The sequence below is a fragment of the Hetaerina americana genome, unplaced genomic scaffold, assembly GCF_022747635.1.
Source record: "Hetaerina americana unplaced genomic scaffold, ioHetAmer1.1.p SCAF_8, whole genome shotgun sequence".
Lineage (NCBI taxonomy): Eukaryota > Metazoa > Arthropoda > Insecta > Odonata > Calopterygidae > Hetaerina > Hetaerina americana.
The window spans coordinates 42,823,686-42,845,363 of NW_027287427.1; the positions used below are offsets into that span (position 1 = coordinate 42,823,686).

The 21,678-nt window shown below is 37.2% G+C and overlaps 1 protein-coding gene across 1 annotated transcript in view; it reads right to left on the bottom strand.

The window, feature by feature from the left end:
* Positions 1–5,847: 5,847 nt before the first annotated feature.
* The window catches only part of arr (low-density lipoprotein receptor-related protein 6), a 586,167-nt gene continuing 570,336 nt past the window's right edge, over positions 5,848–21,678 (bottom strand). Inside the window, exons 11-20 of the mRNA XM_071596606.1 lie at positions 21,374–21,518; positions 20,111–20,241; positions 19,861–20,014; positions 17,914–18,190; positions 17,438–17,774; positions 16,154–16,670; positions 14,319–14,513; positions 12,584–12,776; positions 10,179–10,587; positions 5,848–9,068 (exon numbers count right to left, since the gene is read on the bottom strand). Coding sequence (XP_071452707.1) covers positions 7,972–9,068; positions 10,179–10,587; positions 12,584–12,776; positions 14,319–14,513; positions 16,154–16,670; positions 17,438–17,774; positions 17,914–18,190; positions 19,861–20,014; positions 20,111–20,241; positions 21,374–21,518 — 3,455 coding nt within the window. The 3' untranslated portion in view covers positions 5,848–7,971. The remainder of the gene's footprint in view (positions 9,069–10,178; positions 10,588–12,583; positions 12,777–14,318; positions 14,514–16,153; positions 16,671–17,437; positions 17,775–17,913; positions 18,191–19,860; positions 20,015–20,110; positions 20,242–21,373; positions 21,519–21,678) is intronic.

Sequence of the window (21,678 nt, forward strand, 5' to 3'; positions counted from 1 at the left end):
AATAGGTTAAGCGATTTTCCAGAAAGATAAAGGCTATGCTAAATATTAAAATAGGAGGGCAGAGAATGGAGCAAGTAGAACAGTTAACGTATCTCGGAAGTGTTTTGTACAACACGGTCAATGAAGTTAGAGTAAGGAGAAGAGTTGGGCTAGGCAAAGTGGCTTTCACAAGGATGATTTGATGACAAGGACCTAAGTTTAGTAAAGATGTTAAGAAAAGACTCGTCATAACTTTGATATTGAGCTATCTACGGTGCAGAAACATGCTCAAAGGAACAGGAAGATTGGCGTGGAGGGGAGGCTTTTGGAATGTGGGTGTGGAGAACGATGGAGAAGGCTAAGTGGACAGAAAGGAAACAAATGAGGAAGTGCTGGGTATTGCGGGGGGGATAGGTTATTTTTGGGAGAAATCATGAAGAGGAAGGAAAAATGGATTAAAAGCATATTGATTGGTAGTGGAATGTAATAGAATGTAGTAGAAGGGAGAATGTTAGGCAAACGAGGAAAGAGCAGGAACAAGATAGGGATGTTGGACGGGATGAAGGGAGGAAGGCAGTACTCAGAGATGAATAAGAACTTGATACAGAGTAGGTTGCTGGATTTTGTTTTGTTTGGAGTCACAAAATATTTATTTGGTAGCTACCTTCATCCAAAACCTACTGTAACCGTTGGATTACCTTATAATAATAATAATATACATACAACAGGACTTCAGGGGCTGCTTCTATTAAGGCAGGGTAAATGGATCTAATATACGAGAATAATTAAAGAAAATGTGATGCAGAAGACAGTGCAAAAGGACATATTTATTGCAGTTACAGCGAAGTCGAAAGGAAGGAAAATGTTATTTTATATGGAATGAACAGCATAAGAAACTATGGAGGTTTGAAAATATTACTTTAAGGAAAAGATAATTTTAAGTGATCCTTGGGAATAAAATTTGTCCTAACACGCATCAGCTAAACCCCCGGGAACGCGATGATAAGCTACCTACGAGGTCTGTTCATTAAGTATCGCCAATTTTGAATTTCAGTCGGTTACGTATATTTTATTTTCCATTTTTTTCTGGCGTTATGTTGGTTTCTTATGTCTCTTACTCATGCCGAAACGTTTGGTCATTTTGAATGTTCAGTTAATTGTTGACAGCTGTTTTCCTTGAACGTGTTTTGGCTTGTCTTCGATTTTGACTGTTCCAAAAAATGGATCAAAGAATCTGTATCAAATTTCGCGAGAAAAACGAAATTAAATACGCAAACGCATTCCCGATGTTGACTGTGGCATATGGAGAAGCTACCTTGGACCAAAGCAACGTTTATCGGCGGTACAAAATGTTCTCAGAGGGCCGAGAAGATGTGAAGGACAAAGAGCGTGCCGGACGCCCGAGCACGTCAACAACAGACGAAAACTGATGAAGTGAAGAAAATAGTTTTGGCCAATCATCGAATCATCGTCATAGGGGTTGCCGAGGGCCTAAACATATAGATTGGCTCGTGCCATTCGATGTTTACCAATGATTTGGGTATGACACGGGTCGCCGCGAAATTTGTACCAATATTACTCAATTTTGACCAAAAACAGCAACGCATGGACAGAGTCCAACACCTCATTGCTAATGAGGTGTTGGACTCTGTCCGCGACGACCCAAATTTACCCCAGAGGGTCATAACTGGTGACGAGCCATGGGTTAATGGTTATGACGTGTAAACTAAAGCTCAATCATCCCAATGGAAGCTGCAGCACGAGCCAAGACCGAAAAAGCGCGACTAGTGCGGTGGAATGTAAAAGTTTTGCCTACAGTTTTCTTCGACTGTAGAGGCGCGGTGCATCATGAGTTCTTGCCACATGGTAGAACGGTAAATAAAGAATATTACCCGCGAGTTAAGCGCAATTTGCGCGAAGCAATCCGTCACAAACGCCCGGATTTGTGGACGAACAAAAATTGACTTTTGCATCATGACAACGCCCCTGCTCACACATCGTTACTTGTACGCGAATTTTTGGCCAAAACAGCACACTAATGATGCCGCAGCCACCATTTTCCCCAGATCTGCCCCCTCCCCCCAGTGACTTTTTCTTTTTCCCGAAACTGAAGAGGCCCGCGAAAGGACGACGCTACGCTACGATTGACAAGACAAAAATAACATCGAAGGAGGAGCTGATCAAGATCACAAAAACTGATTTTTTTTAAGTGCTTAGAGGATTGGAAAACACGTTGGCACAAGGGTATAATATCTAACGGGGATTACTTTGAAGGGGACAAAATAGACATTCATGAATAAATAAATAATTTTTGAAAAAACACAAGTCAAAATACTTTTTGAACCAACCTCGTATATTTGCAGCTAAAACGGCCGGATAAAATTATCCCATAACTTGAAACGATAACAAAAGGCGGCCCCTCTCTTTTAGAATTTTATTACGTGTAATTACGCCATATTTCTACTCACGACACATACACGGTAGAAAGCCTGCAAAATATACCGATGTTCGGTGAAAAAAGATCTAAATAGTTCAATTTAGGTGGAAAAAAAATACTTCGCCTAGTCCGCGAAAAAAAGATGAGTGTCTGATGGATCTAGAAATGTCGCACATACAAGCCCAGTTGAGTCAGTACTCGAATCTACTGATTCTACAAGGGAGAGAGAACCTCGCTGGCACCCTCCCAAGACGTTCCCTTCCGGAGCTTGCATTTCGACCTCAACCATCCAACCCATCCAGCCTCCCAAATAGCTTGGATTACAGGAGTACGCCACCACTCCCAGCTAAGAGAACGACAAATAATCGTCAGTAAATACCACCATTTCATTTACTTTATTCCTTAAATTGAAAACCTAGGGAAGACAAAACATCCACCGAAAATTACTTATTAATCGAAATTGCGATATTGGCTTGAATGTTTACGATTGACTCCATCACTAAAGAAGAGCCATCATCTGTCTCCATATCGGTCTCCAACCAGCTGCCGCCATGATGGATGGAATGTGTCTTATCTTGCTATGCGTGGAAAATGGAAGCCGAAATCGCCATTCATAAGTAAAGTTCAATAATCAGCCACACTCCTATTTTTCTGTTTGCATTTTAGTACTACAACAGCTTTTCATAACGTGACCGAAAAACGAATAATTTAACTAAAATAACATAATAATTGAGACAATTAGGATAAATGAATGCGACCTAGATGATACCAATGCATATTACTCCCATAATATTTTTCTATCAGCTGCAAAATTGTTATGTTAGTTCTGAGATAAAGAACAGAATTTAGCATATTTATATGAAGTGATTATTTTGTAGCCCACCATTATTGTTTGGGCCATAAACATTAAAGGAGATACGAGGCTTTCAACATGTGGTCGTTGAGCTTAGTGGATTAAATGCAATGGACCAAAGGGAAGCAATCAACACAGATTAAGAGGCAATAGGTGAAGAGACTCCACCACTGCAATGTTTGGAAAAGTTATTAAAACTTTATACAATTACCACTATAACTTTTAGCATGATAAATATGTATGCAGCATTTATGAGAGAGGAATGTGGCCGGAAGGCTTTCTAAGATCATTGTTCGATCATATTCCACAAAAAGGAATGGCAGCCATATGTGAGGACTACGCTACAAGAAGTTTGATTTCGCGCAGTTAAAATGGTTTTTATGATTATCAATAAGCAAATGGAGAGCAGAGAAAATGTGCACCTATGTTATAATCAGTACAAGTCGAACAAGGGGAGAAATATGTGCCATGCCGTAGCAGTAAGTAAGGTCAGTAATAATAGAGGAGTGCAGAATACAATCAGGATGTATTGGTCTATTTCATTGATTTCAAAAAGCCATTTGATGGATTGAATTGAGTAGAATCGATGAATGGGAGATTAATCAAAAACCTGTACACCCCCCAAACTGCTGCAGGGTGAGTTGGGTTTGTGGATGATTAAGCTTTGATTAGTCAGGCAGCCAAGCGGTAGGAAGCAATGCTGGGTGTATTGGAAAGTCGGGGTGATAGGTATGGGATGAGAGTAAATGTAAAGAAAGCAAAAGATCAAGTTAAATATTAAAATAGATTTCATAAACTAAATCACAAGGAACATATACCATCCCAGGAGTGTTTTGGACCAAAACAGTCAACGTAAAGGAGCAATAGGGAAAGGGGCTAGCAAAGTAGGTTTCTCAAGGAGGAAAGAATTGATGACAGGCACTATATGGAGAATAAGACATGGCACATCAAACCTTTTGTATGAAGGGTGGTTTTATATGGAATGGGAACATGATCATTGAAGTTAGATGATATGTGTAGAATGAAGACTATTGAAATATGGGTTTAGAGAAGAATGGGAAAGGTGATTGGAAAAAAGAAAATAAAATGAGGAAGTTCTAGTCATCAAAGGAGAGGAGAGAAGAGAGTTAGGAGAAATCTAAAGGAGGCAGAAAAGAATGCTGAGGGGCATCACGATTGGGAATGGGATGTTGAGGGCTATGATAGAGGGAGGAATGTTATGTGAACAAAGAAGGGAATAGGATTAGCATGTTTAAAGGAATGAAAGGAGAAATACCTTGTGGATTCGAAGATTAACTTTCAGGTTGTATTTTTTGTGTCGAGAGACAAGCATATGTATTGTTGCACGATTTCATAGGCTGTGTCTATCCAAAACATACCTAAAACAGTAGAATAGCAGTACTAACTGCACATCTTGGAAGTGTTGAGGACCAATATTGTCAAAGCCACATGCACTCAGCAATGCTAGCAATCCCTTTGGAGACTAAAAGCTTTCAAAAAAAGATAAAGACTTTTGCATAAACTAAAGCTAGATTATCTGCAAACCAAACTGACCCCTTCAATCAATTTATAGTTTCTGTGCTACAGAATTTATTCTGCCCAATTCACTCTATTGAATACCATTTTGAAATCTACAAAACAATGAGCTTTTGCTTGACTTTGCATCCTCATATTGATGATTCAGAGAATGATTTTAGCAATACAGGAAATCAACTTTAATATCCTGTGGTCCTCACACATGAGACGTTTTCCATTTTTAGAATAGGAAACAACACTGATATGATGAAACCTTTGGCCAAATATCTTCTTCATAAATTACACTATATAGTCCATAAAATTCTTCCTCCCACCTGTTACTAAACCATAAAAGTATTTATTGCAGGTATGCTGTCCATCCCCATTGCCTTATTTATTTCAATTCTTTTAATAACCTTTAAATCTTGCCATCAAGTAAGCCTGGACCTAAGCTATCCTCCTCTACATCATATTCTCTTTCATTGTCTAAACTTTTTCCTTAACTGTAATGCGACTGAAATGATGATATGATATGATATGAATCATGCTTCTGAGTTGCCTGGACACTGTGGTACACAGGACACTGCCACGACCCTTACTCTGACGTGCCCATCATAGCAGTATGGGATATATGACTGAGATAGTTTCCCATTTCTATCCTCAATAGTGTTTTTAAGTTGACATCTCCACTAAAATTATCACCCCACTGGGGTCAGATGCCTTTGCTACCGCCTCACTGAGGAAGACACTGTAAATAATACCTTATGTCTGGCCCCTACCTTTCAACCTATCTCTCATGAGTGACCAGAAGCAAATATCTTTGCTCCCTCCAACACAGCTCTAGGGTTGATCAGAATGCACAAGCCTGTCCACCACCTCAAAGTTCAAATTGAGTAGTAGTAAGCCATGAAATGGTGAAAATTGAACATAATGAATAATAAAATGAATGATGAAAGAATAAAATTCATTACTCACCTCAAGGTTCTAGTCCATGGATAAGAGAGGAGACATTACTCCTTAAGGAGTATTTGAACATATAAAACAAGGTTTAAATTGTGCCATTCTTTAATATTCTAACATAATCATTTATATACAAACCATAACTTCATGAATTACAAATAGGATACTTGCAGGTTATAAAATTCTGCATAAATCTAGTAACCTGAGGTGAAGGGAATAAAGTAATCCCTTATGATCATTTTAGCAAAAACAATCAGCCGACATTAACCTATAAATGTACATAAAATATCTTAATGCTCCTTCCTTAAAAAAGCTAACCAGTTATAAATAGTCTTATTCTCACAAATAAATAAAGATTAAAAAAAATTTTTGCATAGTAAGGGTCCATGTGATAAGAGAATTATTTTACATGAATTTGTAATCACAAATAATTACACAGAACCCTTTCTTAAGAGCATTTAAAAAAAAAAAGGGATGAGATGTATTCTGTCAGCCCTATAATTAATTATAATTAATAAGGCTTTCAAAACATTTAGGGCTATTTGTAACAATAATTTCTAAAATAATGCCTAAGTGGGTAAAAAACAACTGTTATTTGCACTGTTTTACTTTTTTACTACCTTAAACGAGTTAAAACAACAGTGTACGTGAAACTCTCATTAAAATCAAATTAGGTAGCAAAGATTCAGTAATCAAGGTTTCAGGCAGCAAGTTAATTTTAAAATATATCGTATTTTAAGGGCAATGAAAGGAACATAACAAACTGAATTAATACAGGCAGGAGTAGGGTCTGTTTGTTATTAATGATAGATGGTGAGTAAGATGATGATATTTTTAGGTAACTCCCAAGTAAAACATAAAGCAATAACACATGCCACAGACCAATTTCAGACAGACTATTTCAAATAAATTGAAAATAATCTAGGGGATGTTTCGTAGAATCTATCTAGTGCCTTAATCAAAATTAGTCAAAATTCGCATTTAATTAGCACTTCTAAACATCAAAGCACCAGCATTATTTCATACAACCTTCAGTGATATGGTCAGCATCATTCAAATAATTGTTATTCAGCTAAGGCACAAAGTCCCCATCAGTTACGTCAACCAACAAATCCCTGGGAACCAATGAACAGTATAATATAAAACAACAAAACAGTGTGCAGTCCAATTTCATTCACTGGACAGGTAAATATGTACAGTAACACACACTCACATATGCACAATCCCACGTAATACGTATTCACAAAAAATCACTATGTACAAACTCACTCATTCACAGACTCACACATAAAGCTCACTTTTGAGATGATTACACACATAACAATTGGCAAGATTTTTAATTTCTTTGTAAGAACACAGCATGACCTCCAAAAATTCACTTGTACTATTATATGTATGGAATAAGGCAATGTCTTTTTGAACCCTGTACTCTTCATTTGCTAGGTTCCCGAAGGATCACAGAATTGTGGCATCTATTTACAGTGTCAGGAGAAACTTCACAGTCAAATTTTAAGGCCAAAGGAAATAAGAGATTGGAAGAGGGGTATAACATGTGAAAAGCAGTTAAGGTCACTGGAGTATGAATATGCGCATAGTGTACATTCAACAAGCAAGTAAAACAGTATACCAACAATCATAGCTTTTGTGTCGAGGGACAGGAAAATAAGGGATGCAGTGGTTTATAATACATGTCTTATCACAATGCATGCCTTGAGGTCAATATTTACTCTCTACAGTGGTCATTTCATCAAAAAGATTCCCACAAGAGCTGCTGATTCCAGTCCAATCTCAAGCTGCACACCATTTGCTAAGAAAAAACTTTCAAAGCTACACAATAGCAATAACATTTCATTAAAGAATTTATATTAAAACCACTTCCTCGCCATAACGGAGATCTTTCCAAAAAAGCACAAACCAAAGAGAATAGAACGTATATATATGACTTTCTTTCAAAAATCAACATTGGTGCAAAAGGTGGTCCCTCTTCTTCCCCCAAAAGAAACACAGTAAAGCAGACAGGAAAGGTACAAACACATGGCAACAAAAATCATCTCTACATCTCAGACAAGACTTTAGAGATTGGCCGTTAGTCTTGGGTAAGGCTGCACTCAGCCATGTCCCATCCACCAGACCATCCCTACTCAGAGAGGGAGTCAACGACGGTGTACGTGCTCCAGCATGTTCGTGGGCATGTCCCGACCCCACTGTAGGGGCGGGAGGCCCCGCGTCAGCAATCGCAGCGGGGCTGGTGGATGTGATGCACAGGGACTGGCGAGGGGGGTGGTGGGAGGGGTTGGAAGTAGGACCGCTCTGTGGACGGCGAGGGGGGGCAAGAGTAGTCCTCGCTCTGACTGTGGCCACTGTGGCAGTGGGACCGTGGCGTGGGCGGGGGTGGGAAGGGGTCACTGTCATACTCTGACCTGGCTGGTGGCCTTCTTGGGGACGGGTAGGATGACATAACCCCCCCTCCCCCACCTGCGGCACATGAGTCAGACTCATCACAGACATCCGTGCTGCAGGGAGTTGGGGGAGGGGGCTGGTTGATAGCACGGTAGTGCCGGTATGGCCTCCTGGTTGGGCCATCCCCACTCCCAACACCCGTTGAGCAGCAACAGGATGAGGACCTTGCATCGGTGGTCACAGGGCTTGGTGGTGGGTTGAGGGTTTCTCTTGGATATGGTGGTGCCGTGGCACTCGAACCTGAGCTTGATGCTCCTGTGACATGCCCCCTCTCATAGCCCATTCCGAGGTTTGACATGTGAACTGAATCCAGCCCGGGGCGTAGGGCACTTGGGTGGATGGGAGGCTTTGTCTTGGGGTGCCGACGTATGGCAGCCGCTATGGCCTGCGAGGGTTTAGGTGCAAGGGGGTCAGCTGCTGATGTCCCATCGCCGACACCTAACTGCTGGAAGGCATCTGCGCCAAAGACGGGCATTCCTGGGTGGTGCCGATCACAACGCCTAAGGTTCTCATGCCTCTGGTTGCGTCTGCGGCAGAGGTAAACAAGAGCCACCACCACTGCCACCAACGCTGCAGCTACAAGTACTGCAGCTACATACACCCCCTGGCCCTGCGTGCCATCGTCATGGTGCGTTGGTGATGCAGGTATTACGGCAGCTCTGACTGAGTCATCAACCCTTCGGTCCCCACATGCTGGTGGGGCTTCATCACTCCCATCAGCACAGTCATCCATTCTGTCACAAACTCGAGCTTGTGGAATACAGGTTCCAATGGTCACACACTTGAATTCTCCCCTTTGACAACAATTGATCTCATCATCTCCATCTGGACACTGGGCCAAACCGTCACATTCCAAGGCATGCTCTACAAGACAAAATACACAAAAATCAACAAAGATATTCAACCCATCAAAACATCCATTCATCATCTCCTTAACACAACAATTAATGTCAAGGAGGAACAACACAGACCAAGATGTCACAATTACGTTTTTGAACTTATAACTTAGTCAATATACTATTTAGTTAAGAAATACAGGGGAATCTTACTCGGCGAGCACCCCGCATAGCAAATAATTTGCATTATGAGCACAAATATTTTGCCCAGAAATCATTTGCTTAGCAAGCAACTTTTTGCATGAGGGATGACAAGGTGAGGGGAATTCCAGGAATGATTGCATGCCTATGACTTCAGTTTGTGTTTAGCACTCCTTCTTTCAACTTGGAGTCTGCAGTGATCACACATTTTTCCCAACTTGTTTTCATATCAGTGATTTTTTTGGAACAAAGTTTAATAATATTTTGAGCATGATTTTGAAAATGTCCCAGATGAAAAATCCATAAGATGACAGCCATAAGAGAATAAAAAAAAACAGTGAATGATCTAGCACACACATATGATTGGACCACATAAAAAATTTGTTTTTCTTAAAGAACAAGGACAAGATTAAGGAGATAGATGCTTCATAGAGAATGACAAAAATATCTATGGAATGGTTACATATTTTCAATGATATTGAAAGGTTGCTTATCACATGGACAAAAAAAAAGCAATTGCAATTAAAATGGTTTCTCCCATCAACCCTCAGTACTCACCACATATATACTTCATCTGTTTGAGATATTAATAACAGGATACAAAACAATGATACATAGTTAGGCGTAAAACGTTTAACCCAACTTTATGAAAGACTCCTTTTCTCTTTCCATGGAATTACTTACTAGATTTCTGTTAATGAGCACAAAAAATAAACCAGGAAAAGGATCATGGCTTGCATTTAATCTACATAACATCACAAAGAAAGCTCAAATATGAACTATTTATATTCAGGCAAGAGGCTCATAACGAATTCTCCTTTTCAAGTAATTCTATGGTTCTCCAACTTTAAATGATGCATTCTCCACAGATTATCCATGCAAGTTTTTGCATACTTTATTATGCATTCCATTCAACATGCATTCAAAAATATCCTACCTATGCAGGTTCCCCCTTGGCAATGGAACTGGTCAGCTCTGCACTTCGGGCAGCCCTTCTCGTCACTACCATCATAGCAATCCACTTTCCCATCGCATCTCCAACTGCTGGGGACACAATCCCTACCATCCTCTGGGCCACAGGAATGAAAATCTCTTTCACATGCAGGTCCTGGGGTACACGTCCTCTGGTCATCCTGGAGGATCAATCCCTCAGGACAAGCACAGTGAACTTCTCCCATATCACTCAACTTCCTCTTGTATTTTCTCCTGGATGTAATGTCAAGCTTTCCGTTATCAATATCTCCACCGTCATCAATATCATCCAAATCACGTTCTTCTGGCTTTACAGAATAGCACAAGTGTGAGCAGCCACCATTGTTATGGCTACAGCGATGGTTGTCCAGGTACTGAAATGAGAATGAAGAAATTAATAGCACAAAAATCATGCCTGCCAACTCATTTAAAATATTTAAATACCCTTTGAGAAATCAAACCTCTGATAAGGGTGGTCAGGGACTAGATTTTTTCCATTTAATTTTTGCTTGTAGGTCTTATTAAAGGATAAAGCATCAGTTTACATAGAAAAAGCAGTTTTAAAATAACAGCAGTAAAAGTAGTTTTTCTTTAGAAACTACATCATTTTTCTATTACATGATATTAATTTTTTAAAGTAAAAATTACTGTATGATATATATTCAAGCTGAGATATGTGCTCTTTTTTCAGCACAATTAAAACCCACCGTACGTTTAAAAAAACTGCTAGAAAATCACAAATATGGTGACCTTTTCTGGACCAAAAATAGCATGCATGGCTAGCAAAAAGCTATGATTTGGTACAATGCTCTTCAAGCTCATAATTTTAGGAATTTTAAAAGTCTTCATTGATCATGCCTATTGGTTTCAACAATTTTCAAAACATTGTCATTCATTCATTACGTTGAGCAATTTTATTTTGAAAGATAACAAATCTAAAATTTCCTGCAAGTGAATTTCCATTAATTCAGGGATGGATCTGGCATAAAAAATATAACCCTTCCTCTTCGAGAAACCCAGCTAGGGCATTACATGAGTTGACTACAAAAATTCATTTATTTGAAAATTTTGGATTCGGTTCTTTTTGGCATCAAGGCCCACAATTATCTGTTCATCTTCAAAGATATCTTTATGTAATCACCTCCTCTGAACATTGCCAAATTGACTTCAGGTGACTTTACCGCCTTTGACTATTAGTTTAACCGCAGATTTTCGTTGACATTTTAGACCAAAAATTACACTTTCAACTCAACGTGAGCAATGCTCCAGAAGTACTCATGAAATTATGGAGACACACTTGTTTGGATATAAAGAAGACTCAATTATCCGTGTTATCCATTTTAGTAGAATATCTGGGCTAGTCTCTCTTCCCAGTAAAATTACAATCATAAATATACTTTGCACTTTCAGGCTTTACTTTGTGGAATTGTTTAATATGGATACAATCATAAAGGTTATAAAACGGATTGAAACTCTGATATTGTCTTTTAAAGGCATTAGTTTGAAATTCCTTGGCTTTCCTATCTATTTTTAATTTTAATCACAAAATCAAAAGTTGTCAATAGTACTTAATGCTAAAATTGAAACCTTTTTTTACTATCCGTACTTTTTCATAAGTTTCCCTTGCATCTCAGCCCTCAGAATTCCATTTTCTTTAAGGCGAGGAAATATATAGTCTTTCTAAGCAACAAAGAAGTCATTAACCATCTTCACCGCATGTATGAATGAAGAAACATGAATCCATATCAGCGATCCTTTTTCAATATTCACCCTTCATCAATCATTTGCTTTTTCATGGCTATGTGATTTGTTTCGCTTTCTGACAATACGTTTTGCTATTTATTTACTAGATGATAGTTCTGTGTTCATGTCAGTCTATTATTCCCGGTTGTAAAAATGGCTGACAAATAGTAACATTTAACTTTCCATTCCTAAAAAACGTGAATTAATCACATGGAATAAAAAAGGAGACTTCACTTTTTTCCTAATCACAGTCTCTTGTTTTTTAAAAACTATTTTTACTCATTCAAATTAAATCAATTTTGTATCACAACCATATTTCCTGCATTTTTCAGTTGTCCATGACTTCAATTATCCGTGCTTTGTCATACATCCATTTTCACAGATAATAAGGGTTTACTGTAATGAGGAGTAAATTATTAACTTTCACATGCACAAAAACATTTTTAATGATTCCCATTCATTCAATAAGCAAGAGAATTGAGGATATGGGAAATGATACTGAGTGCTATTTATTAGCTTTCATCATCAGCTGTTTCCTCAAAATGGTTTCAAAACTTTTCTATGGTACAAACTTAATGATTGCCACTCAGCAAACCTTTCCCAATGAATTAACTTGTTTCTACTTACCGTATCCTTAGGGAAGTACACAGCCAAGAGATCCGTGAGATTAGGTACCCTTTTCTTTAACTTCTGCCTTTCCAAGCCCGTATACTTGTTGACTCTTTCAATTAATTGCTGTTCTTTATCCAAATAATAAAGGTAGTCACCCACTACACCAATGCTGCCAACCAACTGCACATTGGTGTCCACTAAATATTTCCTATGATCACAGAAACAAATACAGAAGCATTAGCACAATGAATCCTATAAATCACAAAAGAATCCCTTAGTGAAAGTGTTGTTGTCTACAGTAAACTGTTAACTGTTGTATTTCAAAAGTTATCCGTTGAAAGTCAACAGTTTCCTGTTGTATTTTCATTAATTTATCAACAAAAATTTCCTCGGGTATTTCAGTGTTTGAATGTTAATAATGCTTGACATAAATACAACAGTTTATCAACGATAATTTAAAATTTGTTTACAGCAAAACCCACAGTCCCAATTTATGACCAAAATTTCAAGGTTTTTTTACAATGGGATAATCACAGTAAAACTGCACATGAGTGGGTAACATTACTGATGTATTCATTGCATGTGAAATGAAACTTACTAAAGGTCCAAAACTTTATTTGGGATAAATATTTTCGATCCATCGCTACTGAATTTAAAAATTCTCTGTTTATCACCTGTCACATCTTAAATTATACTATGCTTGAGAAAACATGTGTCTATTAAAAAAAATGAAAGCATCTATGATTATACCACAAGACAAAGAAGGAGGTGCATGTGATACATCATTCTACTTCTTTATTTCAAAAAATACCTCTTTATGCTTGTATTTAAATATATTATCATTTACCAGCAGGTGCAAAAGATACCAGCGTGTCCGATGTTTAAACCTAGCTAAAATTCTTTATAACAAAGGAATTAATTTTATTACCTAAATGGATATTTTTTATCAAGGTGTGACAAGCGGTAATTTTATTATAACAAATTTCTCAAATGTATGCACATATATATTTTTTATTTAGTGTTACATATCTTATATTCATCATTGTAAAATAACAGGATGAAATGAATAATAAACGAAAAAACAATTGGCCTTTGGGGGCTTTAGAGTGACCCTTAAGTGAAATTTGATCAGTGAGAAATTTTACAAGAATTATTTCCTTACAGTGTTTTTTCCGGGTATTTTAAAATTAAAAGTAAAAAATCTAAAATTTACCTTTGTACAACATAAGTATGATTGAAAATTAATACATTTAAATAAATGTTATCATCAAATGATAAGCAGGACAGCCGTTCTGCCTTGACCTACAACTCACACTGTTTTCTTTCATAGCACATATGAACCTAACAAACCATCATGAATTACAGGAACTACTCTCCAATTGTGAGTTTGGCTGTCACTGTTCATGCATGAGAAACCTTTTGGGACTTTAACATATTTTCATAGTAACAACATTAATCAGCTCTAGAGAAACTAAATACCATTTTTGTTTAAGAGGTTTGGTCATGCCTTTAAATTAATTGAAGTAAATTTGATTAAAATGAATATGTTTCTGCCTATGGAGGTGGCATGGAACTTATTTTACCGCATAACATCTTTTGGAATTATATATAACATTTGCTGTTCATAGTATTTCTGTCCATCTTCCTTCAAATATTTTTCCTACCTGGTTAAACATTTCTTATAGTGCAAACCTCTAAATATCATAAAAAATAAACTTAAAGTAAATACCTAGGTTAAAAACATTATTACCTCTCTTTCCCATTTAGGGCAGATGTCTCTATCCTCTTTGGCTGGGCCCAGAAAAGGAGATCAGCCTCCCGGTCTACTGCTAAAGACGTTATTGACTCCAAATTGTCGGATACAATAATCTTTCTTCCTTGGCGGCCATCCATTTGAGCACGAATGATTTTGGGCTGTGAGCCAACATCAGTCCAAAACATCAACCTTAGAGGATAAGGCAAGAGAGAAATAAGCGTTGTTTCAAACTAAACTATATTCACTTCAAACAAGAAAGCTCAAATTAAAAAGACATTGCTTTCACATTTACTAGAGCAGGGTATATAATAATAGGCATCACCCTGTTAAGGCAGATGGTGATGTGTGCCATAAATTTATTTAAAATTCATTCTGAGTTACACTTTTACCAAATTTTGGAGTGACACCAAAAACAAATCTCTAGACAGCTTTCTAGTAAAAAGGAATTTGGTACGTATTATAGATAAATAATTAACAATTTATTTCCATTCTTTTTGCTGTTACAAGGTGAACATTGCTGAAGAGTCTAAACATTTAATGGATAATTTTCTTTGAATTAACCCTGCGCTTAATTTATTTTTTTCCAGCATGGAACATATTTTGGTATTTTATATTAATTTATATGCAAAAAGTTGTTTCACTAAGCAAGTGTTTTGCTTTATGAGAAAAATCAGGTAATAGATTATGCTTGTATAATGAAGTTCCACAGTACGTAGGTTTCAGAGTACACTTTGAGTGAATTATACCCAAAATTATACCATACAATTCTCCCACACACAATTTCATTTTACACAGAATCAAATTTTTTTTTAAGCATAAGAAGGTAAAAATATCTGTTTGGCATACTTTGAATAAAGTCCATAAATTCTCTCCAACCCTTCTCACAATAAAATATTTCAGTTTTATTATGTTCTATTTTTGCTAAATTTGATACGAAGCCTGGAGGCAGTTTTCCTAATAATTTTTTCCATCTTTTGGATAGTTAATTTGAACTTCACAGCTATCTTTATTTTGCATTTGTAATAATTTTTTCACTTATTCCTGAATACATTTGATCAATAATGCCCTGCATTCCATTTTCATTCCAGCATTCACTTAGGTGATGAGTGCCATAAAAGAAATTAAAAAACCAATGTTTTTTTTGCAGGGAAACACCTAGAACGCAAAACTCCACTCCGCACAAATATATTTGTTTTTCAAGATTTCCTCAGGAAAAATCATTAGCTCCATGCTTTGAAAAATTCCTAACCATGGACAATCATGACAAAAATCAATTCAATGTTTTCACTGCTACTGAGGTATGCATCTCCCTAGCTAATACCAAAATGAAAATAAAATCCATCAATCCAGTGCCAGAAATCAACTAAAAAAATCTATCAAAAATGTAAAAAAAACAATGATATAAGGCCAAAATTTACCATCGGAGAGATGGAAAAATCAAAGAAATGCTAGAATAGTTAACATAAAACATCAAAGTATAATTAGCAAAAATTAAAACATAACTAAGCTGAAAAACATGCATTTATTTGGATTGAACTGGCAACCAAGAATGCTACCAGGGAGATACCTTTTGTAACATTTAGGAGTAATTACCACATTAAACTGTTGGTTGTCTACACTCAAAAGGGGGTATTTTTGTACTACTATAGTAAAGGGGCTATCTAACTACCAAGTTGCAGTGAATTCAATCATCCATGAACAACTTTTTCCCTTTACCAGAGAAAACACGAAACCAAATTATAGCATTAAACCCTTCCTCTCCAAAAAGAAATCGTTCCAATTCCACAGTTTTTGTATCTCACAAAGATTAATCCATCGAAATAGCTCACCCTCTTTCAGGATGCAGTGCTATGTTCCTTGGCTTCTCCCTGTCAGCCTTGACCACAATCCCCACAGACGACCCGTTGAGCCTTGTAACATTGATGGCATCTGACCCAGCACAGGACCAATACAAAAGGCGTGAGTACGGGTCAAGTGCAAGGTCATACGGATGGTAATGATTTCCTGCAGCCCCACTAGCACCGTGGGAATCAGAGGAAGACGAGGGGCTTGGCACAACAATGGAGAGGAAGACTGATGAATGGTGGGAAGCAGGTGATCCAAACGATGAAACGTGCAAGTCATATGGGGATTGCACGGATCGCGCCACACCAGATTCTGTGGCACGACGGATGGCTTGGGTGCGCCCGTCAATCCACAAGACTGAGCGAGTGGTGGGGTCAAACTCAATGGCTCGTACGTTCTTAAGACCTGGGATTGGAAGAACTGTATCCGGACATTCTCCAGTGGAAACAGTAAGTCTTGTTATAACATTCTTCTGACTGAAGAGCAGGAACGACTTTGGGGCTGTCATTAGAAGAGAACAAGTATGATGTTAACTCAAAGTTGCAATGACACGAACAAAAATGTCCACTTAACACTCAAAATATAACAATAAAACTAAAGTGACAGAATGTAAATGTTCATCTTCATGTAAGACATACCACGAATAGCATAGGAACATGAAGTGTTTTTGTTACATATTATAAATTACAAATTTATACATTGAAAAGCTGGATATATTAGAGAGACCATTAAAACATACACACAAATAGAAAATGACAGATATATTTTCATTGCAGCAGTCGTGCTGCCATCATCAGACATAGAAAAATTGTTCTTAGAGTGAAGGTGGAAGGGAGTTTGTTTAGTATGAAAAGGATAACTGGAGAGGGAGGGAGAGTAATCTCAGCGGTGGTGGGGAGGGAATGGTGGCTATTGTTTCTTGGTGCACTTGGTTTAGACCAGGAGTTTCAAAGGCTTTTACACTACCTGTTCTAAATCAAATACACTAAGAACCAATAACCACCATTCCCTGCCCTCCATCACTGAAAAACTCCCCTTCCTCTACTGGGCCATCCTTAAACTTTTGAATCACCCAGTCTTAACTAAACACATTCCTTTATTTCATTCTATTTCTAAATAAATACAGGGTGCAGCAACATAACTTCCTTTTTTGAAAGCGTTTTACGTTTAAAAAAAGGAAGTTACATTGCCGCACCCTGTACATAATGAAATTACAATAGATATTCTTCCATTTTCATTACAATAGTCAAGTTCATCAAAATACTTACGCAAGCATGTTTTCTTGTCAGTGTCAAGTGTGTAGTGGGTAGGGCAGGCACAAACACGGAACTCATCTGGAGACACAGATGGCGATGTTGATGAGGATTCATCTGAGTCCCTTCCTCCAAATGAAGAAGGGTGCACTGATGGAAGTGCAAGGCATAAGTCAGAGCATCCACCATTGTTCAGTGCGCAGTGGTTCCATCCAGACTGGCGGGAGTTGTGAAACACAAGGATATCGGTGATGAACTCCAATTTTCTGTGGATCTTTGTGCGATTATCCCCTGAGGTTTTGTTGGCTCTTTCTATGTCTCCAGTATCCCAATCAGTCCAGTATATATAGTCCTGTAATTGAGAGGAAAAATTTTATAAAAGAGATTCAAGACAGCAAGATTTATCGTTAAGGCATATAAATTAATGCCAACAGGAATTAATTTGAATTGCTAAACATACAGTTCATATATTATTTAACTCAAAACATTACCTGATACTGAGTAAGACCATACGGGCGATTCATATCTTTGGTGACTAGCTGAATCCGGTTATGGCCATTAAGATCAGAACTTTCAATGGCTGGAGCATCAAATTCTGTCCAATAAAGACGCCGTTCGACAAAGTCTATGGTGAGTCCATTGGCTCGACCATACGTCCCGATCAACAGTGTTCTTTTAGATCCATCCATTGCTGATTTTTCAATACGTCCCTCCATTTGTATTTTATCATAGTGAGAGTTTCTCTTCCAATCTGTCCAATACATGTACCTGTCAAACAAGAAGAAGATGAACATTAAATGGTTGAAAATAAGCTATGCTAGAATGACCTTGATAACTTAAAATTACAAAAAATACTTAAGTATAAATATCTAAATGGTGCTTAAATATGCCACTGTAAGTTGAATGACAGTAAATGAAATACAAATTAAATTAACACTCCATTGAAAATCAAAGAGTATTTCTCAGGGAAAGGGGAGTGAAATAATTTGGCCTTTAAAGATTTCCATTGAACCACGTTGAGTGATCAAACACTCCAATTTGGTTGCTAACTATTAAAGTCTCCATGAAAGTCAATTTTAGTTCAAATATGTTTTTATAGGAAGAAATAGTCAAATGAAAATTATCACTGAATGAATCATGAAAGGGCACCACTAGGAAGAGTAAGGACTGAGAAGAATACAATGAGGGAATCAAGCAATAGGAGACAAAATACACCGCAAGAGGATTAACAATTAAAATGATACAAAACAATTTTGCAATTTATAATTATGATGATATCAAGGAAAAATAAATACATACAAATTTTAAACCTTCATTTTAAAAGGACGAAAAAGTTAGAATATTTTCAAAGGTTATTCTAATGCTCCTCCAATAGAAGTATGCTCCATAAGCTGCAGTATGTATTGAATGTGACTACACCATACAATGAGATCATTTCCTCTGGGAAAGGAAATTGTTTAATTTTATTTTCTTTCAATGAAACTATCAGCTCAGGAATGAGAATGGATATGAAATTACAATGACTGTAATATGAAGAGCAATACTACATGGCTAGGGAACTTTTCCTTTTAGAAAAGAGGATCCATTGAGCATTTCTGAGATTCAGGTATGATGTTAAAGAGTTATACGAAAATTCAAAAGAAGAAGTGTAAAATAAAATGGGGTAAGAGAGAAAGTTGAACAGAGAAACTCAAAGCGGACAGAAGAGATATTGAGAGACAGTGGGATGTAGAAAATTGTATTAGAAGGGATGCTGTTAGGAAAAAAAGGAGGAGGGTAGGAGGGAAGAGGCAATCTGGGTAGCCTGAAAGAGGGATGAGTAACAGTAGTAGTAATTAGGGGAAGTGACCGACATCAGAGGTCAATTGGGTCAGCAGATGGGTATCTGGTAGGGGTAGGATGTTATAAGAATGGAGGGAGGGTGGAGAGAAACACAGTGTCTGCATTATCTCACTCTTAATGAAAGGCACCAAGGGGCCCACAATTTTAATTCCCCATTCGGCGGATGGCATACTCACTTAAAGTTCTCTCCAAATAGCACCCCAAGTAGGGATTGGGATACTAAGGAAACATTCAGGAAACAAGGGATTCAAACCCAGGCCCTCGGGGTGGGAAGCCAGTACTTTAGCTACCATTTGATCCCGATCCCCCATACAGTGCAAAAGTGCTTAGGATGTCTAGGAAATGTTACAAGTTTTCAATGGCCATTCAAATAATACCACAGAGAAGACTGCTAGGTATATATGCCCAATATTTCCTAAATAAGGAAAGCCATGACTGCCTGCGAAGAGTTTCATGGGTAAGGGTTTTCTTTTCATTTTCCGGCCAATGATCTTTTCCATTCACGATTGTTCCCAGAGTTAAAGAAATGAGAGCACCATTCTACCCAATCATATACTCTTAAAAAACTGTATTTCAAAGTAACAAAAGAGACATACCCTTCCTGAGGGTCAAGGACAATACTCCTGGGCTCTTCCAAAGCCTCCCACACAAGAGCCCTTCGGGAAGAGCCATCAAGACGAGCCACTTCAATCCTCTTGCTGCCAGTGTCAGCCCAATAGATGTTATGGGCAACCCAGTCCACCGCCATGCCTATCAAATTTGAAGCAGAAATCATTAGAAGCACAGAAAATTAATACAACAAATTTCTGAATTAAATAGGAATAGAGCCATTAAACTAAACCTCACCTTCTGGAGAATCCAAGCCAAACTCAATTATCTTCTCTACTTCAGATCCATTCATAAAAGCTCGAGTTATCGCCTTGATCTTTGTGTCGGACCAGTATATCCTGTTGTCATTGATATTAAAGTCAAGGGCACTAAATGAAAAAGAAAAAATCAATTATTCTATTGTCACTTTGCAGGATTGAAACTTATGCGCAATTGATTTTTACCCATTTAAAAAAAATCAGTCTGATTCAAATTTTCCACAGGGAAAATTGTTCCCAAAGATGACACAAACAAGAAATCACAAACCTACACAATCTCAAAAAGAGCATACTTGCTTAAATGGTATTCCACTAGACTAATGTTGAAATATTTCATCAGTGAATGTCCATATTTTAACACAAGACGACAAACAAACTGCTACTTACACAATCAAAGCATATGAAGGTTTGAACTATGATTTGAGAGGATTCATATTTAATCACTGAGGTAAAATTAGCTGAATACTATGCAGAGAACCTCCAAATAATTTAGCAAGAAGGCTAACCCATCTTTCATCTTTGGAGTCATACTCTTGATAAATCCACAAAATAGAATTAATAAATTTCATAATATCTATTTTTGGCTGATGCATCCTTCTTATTACCCACTAATAAATATTGCTCCTAGTAGTAGTAGTAGTTTTTAGGGGAGGTCACCGACAGCTAAGGTCATTTGCACCAATATTAACTCATATAATAGTATTGATGCATGAATAGATCACCACTTTAGTGCATATTCTTCCCATCTTAAGTACAACTGATAATAATATTGCAAAAATTCATAGTTTGAAATCACAAGGAAATATGAAAATTCACATAGCTGACAATCTTGAATATATTACCAAGAGCAAAAATAAAATTGCAAAAGAAGAATTTACTTTTGTATAGCATTGTGAAAAAGTGAAGCAGATGAAATGGAATGCCATGAAAATTATGGTCCACCTGTACATTTATATTTCAACCTTTGTCAAAAATTAGCATAAAAAGAAAAGCCATCATATCTAATATTGCCCATACTGACCATTATTAAAACTCAAACTAACGGAAATATCTGTTTGGTCTGGTATCAGACAAACTGTTAAATACAAACAGAATTTGACTTTTGTTATTTCCTTTCCTTATCTTCTAAAAAAAAACTAGGATTTCCCTTTCATAACAATGGCTCCTGGTTTGCAGTATATAAAAAACAACTAGACATAAGGATACTAAAAAAAATTTGGCTGAACTTTTGGCTGCACATTACCTGGCATCTTTCACTCCAGTCACTGGAATTATCATATCATTATTGGTATTTTCAATACTGATCCGACAAATATTTTCTTTTCTTGAAAAGAGTAAAAATGCTTCAGGAACTACACATGTTTTGTTGTCTGCTATCAGCTCATAACCTGAAAAATGTGAATATATGGAAGATTTTAGAAAGGATCAAGTTTTGTTAAAAAAAACCATCCACTCAAGAATGTATATTTATTTTGGGTAAATTTAATATATATTTGTATTTCATAGCTTAGTATTAAACATATAAAGGAGATATATCTTCAATAAAAT